Source organism: Dromiciops gliroides, chromosome 3 (assembly GCF_019393635.1).
Source record: "Dromiciops gliroides isolate mDroGli1 chromosome 3, mDroGli1.pri, whole genome shotgun sequence".
NCBI classification, from domain to species: Eukaryota; Metazoa; Chordata; class Mammalia; order Microbiotheria; family Microbiotheriidae; genus Dromiciops; species Dromiciops gliroides.
The window spans coordinates 617871244-617891698 of NC_057863.1; the positions used below are offsets into that span (position 1 = coordinate 617871244).

General features: G+C 44.8%; 1 protein-coding gene across 2 annotated transcripts in view; it reads left to right on the forward strand.

Moving 5' to 3' along the window:
* PADI2 (peptidyl arginine deiminase 2) overlaps positions 1-20455 on the forward strand; it is a 69514-nt gene that overhangs the window by 43323 nt on the left and 5736 nt on the right. The window contains exons 10-16 of one of the 2 annotated variants that reach the window (XM_043993291.1): positions 2101-2208; positions 6966-7117; positions 7868-8012; positions 9460-9553; positions 11509-11594; positions 12840-12968; positions 16264-18465. In XM_043993291.1, coding sequence (XP_043849226.1) covers positions 2101-2208; positions 6966-7117; positions 7868-8012; positions 9460-9553; positions 11509-11594; positions 12840-12968; positions 16264-16497 — 948 coding nt within the window. In that variant the 3' untranslated portion in view covers positions 16498-18465. Of the gene's footprint in view, positions 1-2100; positions 2209-6965; positions 7118-7867; positions 8013-9459; positions 9554-11508; positions 11595-12839; positions 12969-16263; positions 18466-20455 lie in introns of those variants that run through there. The other variant, XM_043993292.1, reaches the window with a different exon arrangement.

Here is a 20455-nt window from a genome sequence, read left to right on the forward strand (position 1 = left end):
TGTGTGACCCTGGGCAAGTCACTTAACCCTCATTATCCTGCAAAATAAATAAATTGATAGATAGATAAATGAATGAATAAATAAATAAAAGAAGGTAAACAGGTAGATGCTACTCTTATCCTGATTTTGTAGATGGGTAAACTGAGGTACAGAAAAGTTAAGTGACTTGCCCAGGGTCACATAACTAGTAAGTACCAGGGTCAGGATTCAAATTCAGGTCTTTCTGACTCTCCATGTTCTATGACACTTGATTAGCGATGGGTTAGATTGGATGTCCACTGAGGTCCTTTACAACTCTGATATTATTTAAGTCTGTTAATGATGATAACTGGCCACATATCCCAGCCTCAATCTAATAACTCTTCCATACTTCTCTGGGCCTATGACCTCACTGATTCAAGTCCTTCTTCCAGTGGAGGTAGATGGCAGCTCATTCAAGGCTTCTCATCTCGTGCTTTCTCATGTTTCCTGGCCATTCCCCATCCCACCCTCAAATCAGACCTGTGACTTCATTGATAGAGGGAGTCCTCAGTGAAGAGTCTCCTCTATGTATGGAAACTGGCACTTGCTCTGTGGCATGCCGTCTTTGATAGACATATGTATCTCACCCAAATCCTCCCTTGCATCTTTCTTAGGAGATCAGGTCTGCCCAGCACCCTGGAGGGTGACTCTAGTTCTTTTCACATTCATTACATAGGTCTCAGTGAAGTTCAAAGGCTGTCCATCTGTTAGACCTAACTATGGGACCAGCCTTTGCTTCCTGCAAATGACCCCATTTTTCATTTTTATTGTTTTTTGTTTTGTTTTTTTGTGGGACCAGTGCTTTATCCACTATGCCACCTAGCTGCCACGCCCCCATTTTTCATTTTTAAATTAAATCTAATTAATTGATTAAATTAAAATTTCATTTAATTAAAATTAATAAGATGCATTAATAATTAAATATAAATTAAATTACAATTTTAATGTAAAAAATTAAAAAGACTGTTTTTAAAGGGGAAGAAAATTGCTCTACAAAAATCACCATTGTATCATATCAACTGAGTCTCACAGTATATGCACTGTTGCCCACAGTGCCACCCATTAGCCCCAACTTCTCTGCAAAGGAAGGAGAGATGTTTTCTTAGCCCTTCTTCAAAGCCAAGCTTGGTCATAATCATGCAGCAGTACAAACTTTTCATGCATACTTATGATATTCAAGTCCTGAGTTCAATGGATAGACAAGACACAGGTCCTGTTCTCAAGGAGCTTACAATCTAATAGGACTGTAAGGAGATGGGGGTAAGGCAACAAGTACATAAATAGTAAACACTAGATGGAGTATTGGATAGAGTGCTTGACTTAGTATTATGAAGACCTGAGTTCAAATCCTGCCTCAGATACTTGCTGGTTGTATAACTTTAGGCAAGTCACATAACCTCTCTCAGCCTCAGTTTCTTTATCTATAAAATGGGACTGATAGATAGCATCTCCTTCCCAGGGTTCATGTGTGACTTGAATAATATAATATATGCAAAATGCTTTGGAAACCTTCAAGTGCTATGGACATATTTGTTATTGTTGTTGTTATTAAATATGATACAAGGGAGAAAGAGAGATGCAAGAAAAAATGTGAATGAAAATTTGGCTAAGTGGGAAATCACTTTCCAAGGGTTGGAGAAGAAAGAGTGAGATTGAGGACTTCCTGAAGGAGATGGTATCTTAGATGGATCCATTCCAGGCTTGAGGGAAATGCCTTGAGCAGACACAGAGACAAGAGAAAGGTGAAGAGCAGTTCCAGCTTACCTGAAACCCAAGAGTAAATGAAAAGTGATGAGGGAAAAGGGGGAAGGAAGGGAGTCATATACTATAAGTTTGGACCCGGATGAGGTATGTTACTGAACAAAGGTTTGCTGACGGTCAGATGGATGGATAGATGCCGTCACAGGGGCCAAGGTGGTCCTCAGCTCAATCAAGTGCAGGGTAGCCCAGGCTGAGGTCTGACTGCCCCCTAGTGGCGGCGACCCTGACTGTGTAAACCCAGATGGACAGATTTAGCTAGAAGGACCAGCCCCCATCTCCCCATGCTTATCTGATGGCTCATTTTGCTTTCCCAAATAGGATGAAGTTGAGTTTGGCTATATTGATGCTCCCCACAAAGGCTTTCCTGTGGTCCTAGATTCCCCCCGAGATGGGAACCTGAAAGACTTCCCAGTGAAGGAACTTTTGGTAAGATTCCCTGGAGTTTCTTAGCTATGTTTTTTGTTTGTTTGTTTGTTTGTTTTTTGCGGGGCAACGAGGTTTAAGTGACTTGCCCAAGGCCACCAGCTAGTAAGTGTCAAGTGTCTGAGGCTGGATTTGAACTCGGGACCTCCTGAATCCAGGGCTGGTGCTTTATCCACTGTGTCACCTAGCTGCCCCCCTTAGCTATGTTTAAAGGTGGAAGGCTCACCATTCAACCCCAGAACCAAGGGGGAGGCATTGATGGCAAAGAACAATTGCACTTGGAGGCAGAAGACCTAGAGAAGAGGCAGCCAGGGAAGGGAGGCTGCAGCCCTGGAAGACCTGGGTGCAGATTCCAACCTGCTACTTAGCTGCCTGTGTGACCTGCGGCAAATCTGGGTCTCAGTTTCCTCCTCTGTCAAATGAGGGAATGCAACAAGATGACGTCCAACATCCTTCCCAGCTCTAACATCTGATGTGATCTCTCAAGCCCCTTCCCTTTATATGAGCAACTGGCCAAGCAGAAAGAACAGAAACCAGGCTTGGCGTCGAGAGCGCTGGGTTCTGGTTCCAGAGCTATATGGCCCTAGGAAGTTCTTTGACCTCCCTGGGTCTCAGCTGCCGCCTCTGTCAAATGAGGATTTGAAGTTCTCTAGGGTCTCTTCCAACTCTAACATTCTGTGATCTCTACAGACTTGGCATTTGAGGTCAGAAAACTGCAAGATGAGGGAAGGACCCTCAGGAAATGGGGCATTGGGGGGTCACAAGGCTGACCTCCCTTGCAGCTCTAAAATTCATAATCCTTTGTCAAAGGTCCTAAATTTGAATCCTGTCTCTTGTGGATTGTTCCCTGTGTGACCCTGGGCGCTTCATTTCTCTAGGCTTGTTCCCTCATCTGTAAAATGAACAGCTTTTTAAATAGATCATAAATTTAGAGCTAGGATGGACCTTAGATGCCACGGAATCCAATCCCCTCATTTTACAATGAAAACCTAGGCAGATTGAAGTGACTCACCTAGAATTATACCTCTAGTAAGTATCTGAGGTGGCATTTGAACCCAGGCTTTCCTGACTCTCAGCCTAGCCCTCTCCACTACGCCATCCCCCGCCCACACACCCGGACATGAGCACCAGCACCCAGTAGCACCAAGAGCCCAGTGGTGATGGAGGCTGGGAAGGAAGACTTCACAATTCTCCTCCCCTGTCACCATTTGTTTCTCGTGTCCTTAGCACAGCCCAAGGCCAAGAGCTGGGTGCTGTCATCATTCCCAGGCCCTCAGGGCCAGGTTGGCTTTGTCGGCTCTCTGCTTCACACCTGATCCCGTTGTTGTAAAGCTCCCCAGCTGCCCCAGACACCCGGGGGCCCACCTCATCCTCAGCCAACTGGGATTTTCAAGGCGAGAGTGTGCTAAGCTCTGGTCATTTGTCTGCACCCCTTGGGGCGGGGGTAACTATTCATGGAGAATTGCAACACAACTTTCATGGGCCAAATTCCTCCCCCACCCCCTCTCCCTTCCCTGCCTTTTGTCACTCGGGCCCCACAATGGCAGAGGGAACTGGAACTTGGCCTCAGGCCCCATCAGGGTGTAGTTTATATGAGAGATGACAAGTGCAAGCAGCACTAGATGGGCAAAGTTACAGTAGAAGCAACCTTAGAGGTCATAGAATTAAAGCTTCTAATCCCCTTCATTTTACAGACCAGGAGACTGAGTTCCCCATAAAGTGACTTGCCCAAGGTTACACAGACAGCAAGGGCAATGAGTTAGGATCCAAAACCAGGTTCTTTGGCTCCAGATCCAGCATTCAAAACCCAGTCCAAAAAAAGTTAATAGACTCATTGGAGTTAAGGACCAGAGTGGACCACAGAGATCATTTAGTGAAATATACCCATCTTGCAGATAAAACTAAGGCCCAGAGAGAGTTTAAGCTGTTTGCCCAAGATCACACAAGTGGTAGGTAACAAGGTTTGGATTGGTGTCCTGGTTTTAGCCGATTACACGCTCAGGATGAGTCATCAGAATGGTGTGGCAGCCAAGAAAGAAAATGCAATCTTAAACTTCATTAAGGGAAGCAGAGTATCTGGAAGACAAGAGTGGGTGGTCCCTAAGTTCTCTGCCAGAGTCAGACCACTTCAATTCTGGACATCACATTTTAGGAAGCATGTTAATAAGCTGGGGAGTACTCAGCAATATTAAATCAGGATGATCAAGGTCCCCGAGTTGAAGGAACAGGGAATGCTTAACCTGAGAAAAGAAGAATTAGGGTTGCTAGAAAGAAAACACCCTGACATTTGGGTGAGTCTTGTTCAATAGTTTTCAGTTGTGTCCAACTCTTTGTGACCCCATTTGGGTTCTCTTGGCAAAGATACTGGAGTCAGTTGCCATTTCCTTCTACAGCTCATTTTACAGATAAGGAAACCAAGGCAACAAGGTTAAGTGACTTGCCCAGGGTCACACAGCTAGAAAGTGTCTGAGGCCAGATTTGAACTCAAGAAGATGAGTCTTCCTGACTCCAGGCCTAGCACTCTACGCACCATGGCATCCCCTAGCCCATAAAAGGAACCAATCAATCAACATGCATATATTAAGTGCCATATGTTAAGTCCCCCATTACCTGCCCCCTTTCCATTGGATTCACTCAGTCTAATAACTCAGTAATAATGGAGAGTAAAACCCAGATCCCTTGCTCTTCCACAACGTGGCTTTAGTCCTTTGCTGCTCTTAGACCTTTGAGGACCACACACATGACGTTCTTCCCTCTCCGAGGGGTCATAAATTCCCTTTCTCTCAATAGAAGATCGGATTCTAGGGCTCTGGAGTTTGGGGTTGCTAGATATGCAATTGTTATGACAGGTACTGACCAGAAACTCCCTCCCCCCTTCCCAGAACAAGACTAAGTTCTGGGAATCATCAGCCCCTGTTGATGTATTCTCAAGATGCCTTCAGAAGCTCCTCCTCCCATTCGATTATGTGCTCCTTGAGGGCAGGGACTGTCTTTTGCCTCTTTTTTTTTTCCAGGGCAATGGGGGTTAAGTGACTTGCCCAGGATCATACAGCTAGTAAGTGTCAAGTGTCTGAGGCCGGATTTGAACTCAGGTACTCCTGAATCCAGGGCCGGTGCTTTATCCACTGCGCCACCCAGCTGCCCCTTTTGCCTCTTTTTGAACCCCCGGCAGTTAACTGGCACTTAGTAAGTGCTTAATAAATGTTTATCGATAGATTGATTAAAGCTAAGGTTCAGGACCTCTCACCCCTCGGACCATGCAGCTCCCTCCTCCCACCCCACAGCTGCCGAATAGTTGAAAGTTCCCTTTCATAGACCAACACAAAGGGGTAGCTCTTCAGTCCAAGCCAATAATTCAACCAGGAGAAGTAAAAGTCATCTGTAGGAGACACTAAGGGCTATATCTATACCCTCCAGAGGAAGATACAAAATTCCTAACAAAGGTTCACCATCACCATCAGGATGATCAGGGAACTCCCTTAGTCAAGCCCTGCCCCTCCAGACCCCCAATACTTGCCAATTGAGCCCAGTTGGCAGGTCTCAGATGGGAAAGCCAGCTTAGACTCTTTCTGCCTTGCCCCAAAAGTCAGAGCTGGAAGCAACAGGTAGAAGTTTAAAAAAGAATCTGTCTTGGACTCAAAGTAATCAATTGATCTGTTAACAGCATTTATTAAGTGCCTGCTGGGCACTACACTACTAAGCTCTGGGGATTCAAAGACAAAAATAAAGACTTTCCTAACCCTAGAAGTATCCAGAAATGGAAGGGCATGAGTCACTCTTCACTGGAAGGAGTCGTGGGTGAATCGATTTCAAGCTAGAAGGGACCTTAGGGGCCAGTTCCCTATTTTTAGAGATGAGGCAAACAGAAGTTAAATGACTTGTCTGCTATCACACAGCTAGTGAGTGTCTGAGGCAGGATTCAAATTCAGATTGTCCTGGGGTCAGCTAGGTGGTGCAGTGGATAGAGCACCGGCCCTGGATTCAGGAGTTACTGAGTTCAAATCCGACCTCAGACACTTGACACTTACTAGCTGTGTGACCCTGGGCAAGTCACTTAACCCTCATTACCCCACAAAAAAAAAAAAATTCAGATTGTCCTTTCTCCAAGTCCAAGGATCCATCCACTACACCAAGGCTGGTTGACTGCTTGTTGGAAGGGGATTCCTGCTCTATTAGCCTTCAGCCTAAATGGCTCCTGAGATACCTTCCTCATCTGGGATTCTGTATCCTTTTTATCCTGAATCCAACTCTAGCGTTCTTTCCCCCATGCTATGATGCCTCGTGATTGTGTGTTTTACCTTGAAATATAGGACTAGGTGAACATTAAAGGCCAGAAGCCCTTACATTCTTTTGTGCCCTAGGCTGAGCCCTTTGGCAGTGTCCAGAGAAGTCCACGGACCCCTTCTCAGAAGAATGTATTTAAATCCATAAAATAAAATACACAGGATTACAAAGGAGATCAATTCTGTTGAAATAGTCATCAAAACATTTTTTAAAGTCCACAGACACCATCGATTAAAAACCCCTATTATGGATACACACTTTGTGTCACACTTATCCTGTCTATGCCCAAACCCCCAAGCCCTTCCCCGTACATCCCTTCTGTGAAGGGGCTGGGATTTAACCAGACGGTAGAGATGAGCAGACCATGGCGTAATTGAAAACTGAGTGTTGCACTGAAGTGGGCAGACATATGGCCTGGGGAATGGTGGATGAGCTCAGTACATGAGGAAGGATAACCAAGTGTGCTGTCTGCGCAGGGCCCAGATTTTGGCTATGTGACCCGGGAACCCCTCTTCGAGGAAGTCACCAGCCTGGATTCCTTCGGGAACCTAGAGGTCAGCCCCCCTGTGACGGTGAATGGGAAGGAGTACCCCCTGGGCCGGATCCTCATCGGCAGCAGCTTCCCCTTGTAAGAGAGCCCTTCAGCCAGCAAAGCTCCCAGCTGGGCCAGCTTTCCCCCTGTAAACCAAGTAGGTTGTTGCCTACAAGGTGTGATTCAAGGATCACTGGGGAGGTTCCTCTGACCCACACCCTAAAATATCCACTGATGATGCATGAAATTCCACCATTCATTCCTTCGGGGTAAGCTTTGCCTTCTCTTCCTGGGGTCTGCACATTCAACCAGTCAGCAAGCATTTATCAAGTGCTTACCATGGGTCAGGTACTGGGGATATAATGAAGAAGCAAAACCAGCTCCTGTTCTTCATATTCTAAATACGGACTTCCTAGGATAGGTGCTCTTTGGTAGGTGCTGTTATTATCCCATGTAATATATACTTATATAATAATATAGTGTTGTATATGCCTATATAATATATCGTGATACATTATTATCCCATATATTGTGTGCTTATATAATAATATAACATTGTTATACCTATATAATATGCCATGTAATAAATTATTGTCTCATATAACATGTGATTGTATAGTGTAGAAATGGCAAACCACTCCAGTATCTCTGCCAAGAAAACCCCAAATGGGGTCACAAAGAGTCAGACACGACTGAACAAGACTTCTGAGACCCCTAGTATGTCAGCCTGAGCAGACTTATCAGATGAGAACGTTCCAGGCTCATCAGAGGGGAAGGGGCGAGGAGGGATGGAATCTGCCTCCTCCTAAAGCCGTTCTCCTCCTTTCTCACCCCTCCCCTCCCCAGGTCTGGCGGAAGAAGGATGACGAAGGTTGTGAGAGATTTCCTCCAGGCTCAGGTAGTGCAGGCACCAGTGGAGCTGTATTCTGACTGGCTGATTGTTGGCCACGTGGATGAATTTATGACCTTCGTTCCCATCCCAGGCAAAAAGGTGAGCAGGGGCAGGGGCCTTAACAGAGCCCAGGGGCTGCCCTTCTGGTCCAGCATAGGACAATGTCGTCATCAAGGAAAGGGGAGGAAAGGGAGGAGGAGGGAGGCTGGGAGGCCACATGTGGTAGAAGCTTGAGCAAGCCTGAATATCTCCATGAATAGGGTCACACCACCCTTGGAAAAGCAGCATGGTTGAGAGGCAGTGTGGTGCAATAGATAGAACGATGACCTTAAATCCACATCTACCACTTACTCCCTGTGTAACCTTGAGTAATTTCATTCCTCCAGGTCTCAGCTTCCTCATCTGTTATAGTGGAAACAACTCTAAGGCCCCTTCAAACTCTATGACCAAATCCTAAATGTTGTTCTACCTTTTTTTGTTGGTTTTTGTTGTTGTTGTTGTTGTTTGTTTGGGGTTTTTTGTGGGGCGATGGGGGTTAAGTGACTTGCCCAGAGTCACACAGCTAGTAAGTGTCAAGGGTCTGAGGCCAGATTTGAACTCAGGTCCTCCTGAATCCAGGGCCAGTGCTCTATCCACTGTGCCACCTAGCTGCTCCCTCCCTTCAAACTCTAAATGTACAATTCCAAGATTTTGAATTTGTCCTCAGAAGATCTGGGTTTCAGTCCCAGTTGTAACACTTCCTATGACTACGGGTTAAATAAAATAATCCTTTTAAGCCTCAGTTTTCTTACCTGCAAAATGGGAATAATAGCACTTACAAGGAAAGAGTTTTACAGCCATAAGAGCGATCTATAGCACATGAGCTATTATTAGTCATCATGTCTTAGATATAAGACTGGAAGAAACCTTGACAACCTAGATGGTCCAACCCCTTCCTTTTTACAGATGGGGAAACTAAGGCCCAGGAGTTGGACTCAATATGTATCAGGGGTAGAATTCAAACCCAGCGCATCAGTGTTCTTATCACCGTATGGTGCCTTGAGTTGAGATCAATCCTCTTTGGCCTTTTTGGAGAGAGGAAGCAGCCAAGCCCTAAGGTCCTGAAAATTCCCCCTGGCTTCCTGGGCATTGGCCCACCTCTTTGAGGGAGTTTCTTCTGCCCTGCCCATGAATCCTTTATATACTGAGCCCAAATCTAGGCTTGTGTTGCTCTCCGAGGAGAAAATGGTAAGAAACCCTCTGTCCCCAAAGACAGCCACTGGGGAGCTCCAGCTTGCACCGGGGGACACCAGAAATGCTTCCTATGCTGCTTCCCCTAGAAAGGTCAATCCTCTTCTCTCTGCCTCATTTTTTCTTCTTTGTGAAAAGGGGAGAATCATCCCTGATGGCTTCTTACCACCTGGAAATATGTTGAAGAATGAGAGGGAATCTAGAGGTTGCTTTGAGACCCTTGAGGAAAGGTGTCATTTTAGGATGTTCTTTGTAACCCTCATCCTTTGTCTCCACCCCCCTGCTCCATGGCACCCTTGGGGGTCCTCTCCTTCAGGAATTCCGGTTGCTCATGGCCAGTACCTCTGCCTGCTACAAGCTCTTCCGGGAAAAGCAGAAACAAGGACATGGAGAAGCTATCTTGTTCAAAGGTAAGTGACCCCAGAGCTCTGGAGGAAGGATAAGAGCTAATGGTGGGGGCTGAGAGGAATCATTTGGGTGGGAGGAAAGACTAACCATGGGAGGGAGTGACACTAAGATATAGACTAGGGGTGTTTTGAAATATGTCTATGGATTAATGTTATTATGGATATATATATGTGTGTGTATAGATATATATATGTATATGTATATAGATATATAGATATAACCTATATCAGATTGCCTGCTGTCTAGGGGAGGGGGGAGGAAGGGGAGGGAGGGAGAAAAATCTGAAATTGTAAAGCTTGTATAAACAAAAGTTGAGAACTATCTTTACATGTAACGGAAAAAAGAAAATACCTTATAGGTTAAAAAAAAGAAAAAAGAAAAAAAGAAATATGCCTATGATTCATAGAACTTCCTCCAAGGCATCCCTTCATGTCTCCATCCATAAAAGGTCCTGGGTCAGATGGATCATGAAGCTGAGGATACAAGTTCTTATATTGTTATCACTATCATCATGAGATAAGGATTGAATGCATAGCACTCTTCAAGGTCCACAGGGAAGATTTCTAAACAACAGAAATAATCACTACTGACATTTATTAGCTCCTTTGAGATAGGTATTGCCAATGCAACATGTCCAATACTAGACTCATTACCTTTCCCCCTAAATCTTTCCCTCCTCCAAACTTCACCATTTCTCTTTTTTTTTTTTTTTTTTTTTGGTGAGGCAATTGGGGTTGAGTGACTTGCCCAGGGTCACACAGCTAGTACATGTCAAGTGTCTGAGGCTGGATTTGAACTCAGGTCCTCCTGAATCCAGAGCCAGTGCTCTATCTACTCCGCCACCTAACTGCCCCCACCATTTCTCTTGAGGAGCACCACCATCCAAATTCACAACCTCTGAGTCAACCTCAACTCCTTACCCTCCTCTACCCCCTACATATCCCATCAATTGAAAAGCCAAGTTGATTCTACTTCTACAGCATCTTTAGCATCCATCCCCCTTGATCCGCTTACATAGACAACATTCTAATTCAGGAATCTGTCACCTCTCTCCTAAACTATTAAAATAGTTTCCTAATTGGACCCCCTGCTTCCATTCTCTCCCCTCTATAATTTATCATCCATAAATCTGCCAAAGTAGTTCCCCCAAAAGTTAGACCTAAAAGCTTCAGTGGCCCCTATTGCCTCTAGCATAAAATCCTAATTCCACAGGTTGGCATTTAAAGACCTTCACACTCTGGCTGCAATATTTCATATTCCTCCCCTCACACACTCTCCATTTCTAGCCAAACTGGCTTATTTGCTGTTCCCTGAACTCAGCATTGTATTTCTATTCTTTATGTATTTGTCCTGGTTATACCATGTGCTTGGAATGCACTCTCTCCTCTGCCAGCAAGGCTACAGAAATATGATCTAGGGGGACCTCCAGGGAGAAGAATAGGTGATTTGGAGACATCTCAGATGCCACACTTTCCACCTTCTTTGGCCAGCTCTCCTTCCATTGAAGGAGATCTTCGAGATCATCTATCCCAACTCCCTCACCTCCCAGATGAAGAAACTGGGACCCAGGGAGGTGATGCCACTATTCAAGGTCCCAGAAGTGATCAATAGCAAAGATTATGATGATTAGAAGGAAGAGGAGGAGGTATTTTTAAAGTGCTCTAAGTTATGTGCTTTACATGTTATTTCATTTGCTCCTCAAAAGGACCCTGTGAGGTAGGAGCAATTATTATTCTCATTTTATAAGGCATGGGACTGAGGCTGAGAGAGGTTAGCAACTTGCCCAGGGCCACACAGCCTAGTAAGTGATTGATGAAGGATTCAGACTCAGTTCTTCCTGACTTTTAGTCAAGTACTCCACTCACCCAGATGTTAGGATCACAGGGAACAACCTAGATATCCAGGAGTATGCCAGGAGTCTCAGGTTATGACTGTCCTGTCCTTTCCCCCTCTGCAGGCTTGGGGGGTATGAGCAGCAAACGGATTACCATCAATAAGATCCTGTCTAATGAGAATCTGGTGCAACAGAACCTGTATGCCCAGGTAAGGGCAGGAGCATGGAGCCTGGATGAATGGCTTCTGGTGGGACAGGCAGGGTACTACCTTGCTGAATCCCTCTCAGGGCCAGCCCCAGGTCCTGGTGGTTTGTCCTTTGGAAATGGCATGGGGACAAAGAAGCCACTGTGGGCATAGGGACTGTGAGTGCTCAGGGCTTTGCCCAAATCACCAAACCATGCCAGCTTATGAGGAAAGTGAAGAATAACACGGACATTCTTTGTCCACAGTGGGCTGGAAACACATTGAAAGCAGGCAAGGGTACCCTTGTGAGGGGCACCATGTATCACAATAGAGCCAGAGTCATTCTTAGGACTGTGCCAGGGATCACATCCAGACATGGGAAACAGTCAAGGGGAATAATCATACTTAGTCAGAGTGTACCAAAAGTCATAGTGTAGCTTCAAGCTATTAAACCTCATGTTCACTTATATACCTTTGCATGGATGGTACAGTTTCCCAAATTCACTTTGTTATGACTACCCCAAGAATCTCATTTCTTAAATTCAATTTTATTTTTATTCTCACTTTACACAATAGATACTTCAAAATAAACACAATCCCAATAGCATATTCCCTGACAAAGCAGTTAGTATATTCATTTATTTATTCATTCGTTCGTTTGTTTGTTTGTTTAATTATTTATTTATTTTTGTGGGGCAGTGAGGATTAAGTGACTTGCCCAGGGTCACATAACTAGTAAGTGTCAAGTGTCTGAGGCCAAATTTGAACTCGGGTCCTCCTGAATCCAGGGCCAGTGCTCTATCCACTGTGCCACCTAGCTGCCACCAGTTAGTATATTTATGAGAGAGAGAGAGAGAGAGAGAGAGAGAGATTGATTGATTGATTTAAGGCTGTCATTTTTGGTTTGGTCTTCCCTCTTCCTTCTCATTCCCAACTGAGAATGATGGCATCAGAAAAGAGACACTGAAGATAATACTGAGGTCCTAGTGGCCCTTAAACTATTATTCAGGGACTCCTATTAAAGGTTGGATCATGGAAGGGTTATGATTATAGGATCCTAGAGCCAGAGCCAGAAGGAGCCAACTTGTCCAACCCCTTCATTTTATGGATTAGGAAACTGAGTCCCAAAGAGGGGATATGGCTTATCCAAAGTGGCAACCTTGGGGCTCTAGAAATACTCAGAGAGGCGAATACTGCCAGTATCCTAACCGAGCCAAAGCACATTTTTACCTCTGCTTTCTCCCTCCCCCCTCCCCAATTTCTCCTCAGCGCTGCCTGGATTGGAACCGGGATATCCTGAAAAAAGAACTCGGGTTAACAGAGAAGGATATCATTGACCTCCCAGCTCTGTTCAAGTTGAATGAGGATGGCCAAGCCATGGCTTATTTCCCAAACATGGTAAGCAGCTCATACTCCAAGCCACTAGAAATGTGAAGGCATTGATCAGAGTTCACAGATGCTATAGCCAGACAGAACCTCTAGGGCCATCCTGTCCAAACCCTCTCCTTTTTTTACAGTTGAGGAAACTGAGGCTCAGAGGAGTTAGATGACTTGTCCAAAGTCATACTTTTAGTAAGTGGTGGAGCCTGAGATTCAAATCCAGCTCTTCTAATTCCAATCCAGGACTGTTCACTTCCACCCAGTCAACACAATGGGTCAGATGTGGTCCCAGGAAGGCTGTATTCCTCCACCCCTACCTAGATCACTGATTAGCTAAGGGGAAAGAGGCTTCAGCTGATTGGATGACCCAAGTTTCTAGTTATCCCAACTTACTAATAACTGTGTTATAGTAACTCACTAGTGACTAGCAAGTCACTATTAATAATAGCTAGCATTTATATAACACTTTATTTAAAGTTTACAAAATACTTTGCATAACTTAGCTCATTTACTCCTTCCAATCACCCTATAGTTATTATTTTAACACCATTAATAATACCCATTGATATAATAATTATTATTATATTATTAATATTATTAATTCCCATTTCACAAATGATGAAACTGAGTCTGAAAGGTTAAGCAGCCTGCCCAAAGTCATTCAGCTAGTAAACATCTGGAGCAGGATTGGAACTCAGGTCTTTCTGACTCCAAATCCAGAGTTCTATCCATGGCACCCCTAAGCTACCTCTTTTTTTTTTAATCTTTTAGTGAGGCAATTGGGGTTAAGTGACTTGCCCAGGGTCACACAGCTAGTAAGTGTTATGTGTCTGAGGCCGGATTTGAACTCAGGTACTCCTGACTCCAGAGCCGGTGCTCTATCCACTGCACCACCTAACTGCCCCCCCCCCAAGCTACCTCTTAACCTCCATAAGCCCTAATGTCTTCCCAGAGATAATAACAATTGCATTCTCTGCCATGAGCATCTGAGAATAACAGTAATTCTCCCTTTTAGAGAACTTTAAGGTTTACGAACACTTTCCTCACAACCCTGTTAAGGGAAAAGTGCCCAAATACTGCTCCCATTTTACAGATGAGGATACCGAGGTTGAGAAGTGAAGTCAATGTATTTTTTAATTTAAAAAGCATCACATAAATAGGAGTTTATTAAGTACCTAGTATGTGCCAGGCATTGTGCTAAGGACTGGAGATACAAAGAAGGGCAAAAGACACTCTCCAGCAGCTCTCAGACTAATGGAATAGGCAAACAACTATGTACAAACAGATAGATTGTGTCGTGTGTGTGTGTATTGTGTGTCTTTATATATACATATATGCACATAAATATATACGTAGAAAGAAAAAGATACGATATATAGTGATATTACATATCGCCATGTATCATATTTATAGGAATAGATTATATATGTAATTATATATAATTACATGTGATGTAATATATAATTACATATGTATATAATTGGAGATAATCAACAGAGAGATAGGGCTAGCATTAAGAGGATTCAGGAAAAGCTTCCTGTAAAAAGTGGGATTTTATCTGAGACTTGAAGCTAGAGATACTGGGAGACAGAGATGAAAAAGGAGGGCATGAGGGATATGCTTTAATCTTTGCAATGCCCTTCATAAATATCATCTCATTTTCTCCTTACAACAATCCTGGGAGGTACATGCTGCTATTATCCATATTTTACAAATGAGGAAAGTGAGACAGAGGTTTAAGTGACTTGCTCAGGATCACACAACTAGTAAATGTCTTAAGCTGGGTTTGAACTCAGGTTTTCCTTCAGGCATAGGGAAGATCCTCTGATGCCCAGTCTATCTAGATTGGCTTCTTAAAGCAGTTGCCTGCTGTAGTAGAAATAAGGAGAAGACAATCAATTAGGGGAGGGAATTGTTTCTGCCCTTTTCTGTTCTGTGGTACCAATCCTCACCCTTGCCAGTCAGTGGTGGTGAGAGGATAAGTGCCCAAGGACTAGAATGGAGTCTGTTTCTTTGATCAATGAGGCACCATGGTAGCAGTCAAAAGGAAATTGGCATGGGTTGACTGGGTGGCACAGTGGATAAAGCACCGGCCCTGGATTCAGGAGTACCTGAGTTCAAATCCGGCCTCAGACACTTGACACTTACTAGCTGTGTGACCCTGGGCAAGTCACTTAATCCCCATTGCCCCGTCCAAAAAACAGAAAAAAAGGGAAATTGGCTCTGGAGACAGAGTAGCTGAGTTTTCTTTGTAGAGGGTTGGAGTAGATGACCTCTGAGGCGCTGTCCAGTTCTGAAGCTGTCATTCTGTGATCAGTTGAGAGAAAGGGAAGGCACAATGACCTGGAGTCTTGGGAATAAGCCTTCACTTGCCTGAGAAGCAAGTTTCCATCTCCGCCATCTCTCATCCTTTCAAATTGGCCCAGAAATCTGACCTATCCAATTGTCAAGTGCTTGGCAAATGTTAAAGTGCCAAACAAATGTTATCACTATTATCATACCCTCTATTTTCTGTATCATCTCAGTAAACATAACTCAAGTTTCTTTGGTTCTTAGAGACTCATAAAGCCCTGGCCCACAACAACCCTTCAAGGGAAACAGGCACTAGATTTTTAGTCAAGATGCCTGGGTTCAAATGCTGCCTTTACCTACCTGTGTGACCCTAGGCAAGTCATTGAACTTTTCTGAGCCTCAGTTTCCTCATCTGTAAAATGAGTGGTCTGGACTAAATGAGCCCTTCTTATTCTAAAATCCTATTTTCTGAGGGGTAGATAAGTGGCACAGTGGATAAAGCACTAGCCCTGGAGTCAGGAGGACCTGAGTTCTAATCCAGCCTCAGACACTTGACACTAGCTGCGTGACCCTGGGCAAGTCACTTAACCCCAATTGCCTCACAACAAACAAACTTACATCCTATTTTCCTTTTGCCAGCTCCATCTTACAGATGAGGAAAGTGAGGCTCAAGGAAATGAAATAATTTTCTCTGATCCCATACCTAATAAGTTTAAGAATTGGAACTACTGGGGTAGCTAGGTGGCGCAGTGGATAGAGCACCAGCCCTGGAGTCAGGAGTACCTGAGTTCAAATCCGGCCTCAGACACTTAACACTTACTAGCTGTGTGACCCTGGGCAAGTCACTTAAGCCCAATTGCCTCACTAAAAAAAAAAAAAAGAATTGGAACTACTAGCTGGATCTCCAAGTCCAGTCTTTATTACTAGTGACATCCACCTTTGCTCCTTCCCTACCCTGTCAGGCTGCACTAGTGCCCTCTCCCCCTACACACAACAAGCGTGCACCTCTCTCCCCATACAGGTGAATATGATTGTGCTTGGCAAGGACCTGGGCATCCCCAAGCCCTTTGGGCCCCTGATCGAGGAGCAGTGCTGTCTGGAGGCTCACGTGTGCTCGCTTCTGCAGCCCTTGGGTTTCTCCTGTACTTTCATCGATGACATTTCCTCCTATCACAAATTAATGGGCGAGGTCCACTGTGGTACCAATGTCTGCCGGAAGCCCTTTGCCTTCAAGTGGTGGAATGTGGTGCCTTGACCCCAAGGCGGGCTTGGCATCCCCCTCCCTCATTCCCTCCACCTTCCCCATACCTCCTCCCATATTCCCAGGTCCAACACCTTCTTGGAAATTGCTTTTTCTTCATTGGGCTGGGTCCATTTTGACATCTGCATGGGGATGGGGTGGGGTCTAGAAAAAAAATATTTGTGATGTGTCTTGCCCCTCACCCCTAAGGTTCTAGAACCCACTCAAATTCACATGTAACAGTCTCTAGGTCTCCTGATCCACCTTCTCTCCTTGGGCAAATGGAGGGGGTGTGGTCAATTCCTCTGTGGACAAGAGAAGGTCTGATGTACACCAGACTCCATTGGACTTTGAGCCACAAGCCCCATTTAAGATTTACCTTGCAAGGGGATGATGCCTCTAGCTTCTCTGTGGATATCCTCAGCCACTTCATTCCTCCCCAATCCTCCTCACACTTCAGTCCCTGGCTTTCTCCTCACCCCTTAATATCTATCCACTTTGCCCCACAGCAGATACGAACTGCAGTGGGTCAGCTGCCCAGCCCCAGGCTAACTCCACCTCTAGGGCACTACATGGATTGGTAGGGAGGGGGACAGAACAAGAAATTCTGTGCCCCGCTTAGGGATATCAGCCAAGAATCCACACTGCCATTTCTAATTAGGCCGATTGCTCTCCTCTGTGCCTGTTTTCTGGAGTAAGACCAAGGTTGGGACCAGGGGGTAGGAAAGGTCTTTCTCTGTCCAACCCTAGAGATGGAATCAAACAGCTAGTATATTTTCCAGGTTCTGGTAATAGCTTTCCAAGTCAAGAGGATTAGATGGCCAGTAGCATTTCTCCCAAGAGAAGGAAAAAAACTCAGAGTTGGTGGCTTGGGCTCCAGAGTCAGAGGATGTGAGTTCAAATCCTACCTTTGACACCTACTAGCTGGGTGACCTTGGGCATATCACTTAATGATCTCTCTGGGGTTGTTGGCCCAGATGGCTTCTGAAAGTCTCTTCCAACTGAACATGTAGCATCCTACAATCTCCAATCATGTCTCTACTTCCCCCCACACACACCCTTCTGTGAGGTTTATGAAGAAAGAGGTCCCAGGCTGTGCCCCCAAGAGTCCAGGGATAGGACTTGGGACCTTTTTTTTAAAAACAGCTCCTAGAGGATGGTCCTCTTTCTCCAAGAGGTCTCCCTGAGGTGGGATTCTTGCCCCACTTTTTTTACAGAAATGCATTAGCATTCTTCCCCAGCTCCATGCCCCGCCCATCAAGAAATGAGAAGTATTCAATTAAATGAGGAACTCACCACCTCATCGTCTAGATGTGACAACTTTCCATGTGTCCCTGGCCTTTCCCTTCTCTCCCTTTCCTATTGTCCATCAGCTCCATTCAACAAGTAGTTATTAAATAAACACCTACAATGTGCAAGGCACTGGATAGCATACAAGATACAAAAATTAAACAGTCCTGTCCTCAAGGAGTTTACACTCTCCTAGAATGTAAACCACCCCCACCCCACCCCCAGCCATTTCTCTGAGGGAACAGGAACCAAGCACAACTTTATTAACCTTCGTCATCTAGACATCTTGCACTGGAGGGAGCATAAGCAATTCCCTGATAGAAATTAATTCCTAGAACTGAAGGAACCACGTTAGACGGTATGTTGATTGCCCACTGGCCCTGCATGCCTCCATTTAGTGAACAGCTGAACTGATAAATAACCACATTGATAAATTGCTAAATGGAATTTCTCCCTGAGGCTTTCATGTTTCTTGGACACTGGTAGAATAGGATTTGGGAGAATACTCATTCAGAAAAGTCCTTCCCCACCTTTTATTCTGTTTCCCCTTTTCCTTAAGAATAAATTGACAGGGGGAAGCTAGATGGCGCAGTGGATAAAGCACTGGCCCTGGATTCAGGAGTACCTGAGTTCAAATCTGGTCTCAGACACTTGACACTTACTAGCTGTGTGACCCTGGGCAAGTCACTTAACCCTAATTGCCTCACCAAAAAAAAGAAAAGAAAAGAAAAGAATAAATTGACAGGAGGCAGTTAGGTGGCACAGTGGATAGAGCACTGGCCCTGGAGTCAGGAGGACCTGAGTTCAAATCAAGCCTCAGACACTTGACACTTACTAGATGCGTCACCCTTGGCAAGTCACTTAACCCCCATTGCCTTAAAAAAAAAAGGAATTTCAAGGAAAAGAGATATTCAGTTGGCCCTTGTGACCCTTATTCTCTGATTCACATTTCTGATTCCCCAAGCATTATTGTTTTGCAATGACATCATTGAAAATGTTAGTGGGCAACACTTCAAAATGCCCAGTGCCTGCATAGTCCACCGAGTCAGGGCATTGAGCTGCCTGCAGGAGAATCCCTCCTAAACCACCTTCCCTCAACACCGTGTTGTAATAGAAGAAAAAAAAATCAAATGGAGTTCAGGGGGTCTGGGCTCCCATTACACCTCTGCTTCTTATCCCTGGGATGTGGGGCAAGTGTCAGCCTCCAGTAACAATGTAGCACAAAGGGAGTCAAAGGACATGAGTTCAAATCCTACTTACCCCTTGCTACTTCTGTGATCTAGGCTGAGTCCATTCCCTCCCTTCTCTTGATGACCTCTGATTTCCCAGCTCTAAATTGATGATTCTGCAATCCCATGACCTCCCTGGACTTCCCCAGATTCCTCAGGTCCCTCTTAAAAATTAAGAAGTTGGACTAATTACGGGAGCTCACGTGTCCTGGAGCCCTCTGGCAGTCAGTCTGGTGAAACCTATGGACCTCATCTCAGAAGAATATTTTTAAATGCATAAAATAAAATATAGAGGAATCACAAAGAAAATCAATAAGACTGAAATATAGGGATCAAAATTAATTTTTTAAAAATAAGTTCACACGGGGCAGCTAGGTGGTGCAGTGGATAGAGTACCGGCCCTGGAGTCAGGAGGACCTGAGTTCAAATCCGACCTCAGACACTTAACACTTACTAGCTGTGTGACCCTGGGCAAGTCACTTAACCCCAATTGCCTCACCAAAAAAACAAAAAAAAAAAAAGAAAAGAAAAGAAATAGATAAGTTCACAGGAGGCAGCTGGATGGCACAATGGATAGAGTGCTGGCCCTGGAGTCAGGAGGACCTGAGTTCAAATCTGGCCTCAGACACTTAACACTTACTAGCTGTGTGACCCTGGGCAAGTCACTTAACCCCAATTGCCTCACTAAAAAAAAAAAGTTATTAAACTGTGTATAAACATTGAATCCTAGCAATACTACTATTAGGTTTATACTGAGAAGAAGTCACTTAACCCCAATTGTCTCACCCAAAAACAAAATAAGTTCACAGACCTCCAGGTAAAGAGCCCCCAGACCAAAGGATCTCTAAGATCCCTCCCAACTCCTGAATAGATCCCGTGACATTTCATGACTTTTTTGGCCTGGGCCAGCATCACCAGGCAGACAAAACCCCAAGAACTGTCAGAAAGGATCGTCATTGCTATAGAGGCAACAGACCTGAATCCCGTTGAGATGCTGAGAGTTAAGATCTCCCATGCTGCCTTATCTATTTGTGTCCCTGCATGCCAAGTGCTTATTATAGGTTCTTTTTGGAGAGAGCTTCAGGATACCACGCCATGTGTGTGGGTTTGTGTGTTTTTGTTTTGTGTGTTTCTGACTCCCAGCCTGATGAGACATTCAATCCTACGCATGTGATGGATTTTTCTAAGGCTTTTAGCAACCTGTGAAACTCTAAGTCAGCTGCATTGCTGACCCAGCATCAGAGGAACCACTCATTCGTTTATCTGGGGGCAGCGACTCCCAGTGGATCCTGAGGCTACTAGGCTAGATAGCCTATGAGGCCTGAGAGATGTCTTAGTGGCCAATATGAGGCTGACCAACATCCAAATCCAGGCCTACAAAGGTGTGCTGGTGGTAGGCCTTAAAAACACTTCCCATCCCTGTTACCTTGGGAGGCATTGCATTTTGTTGTAGT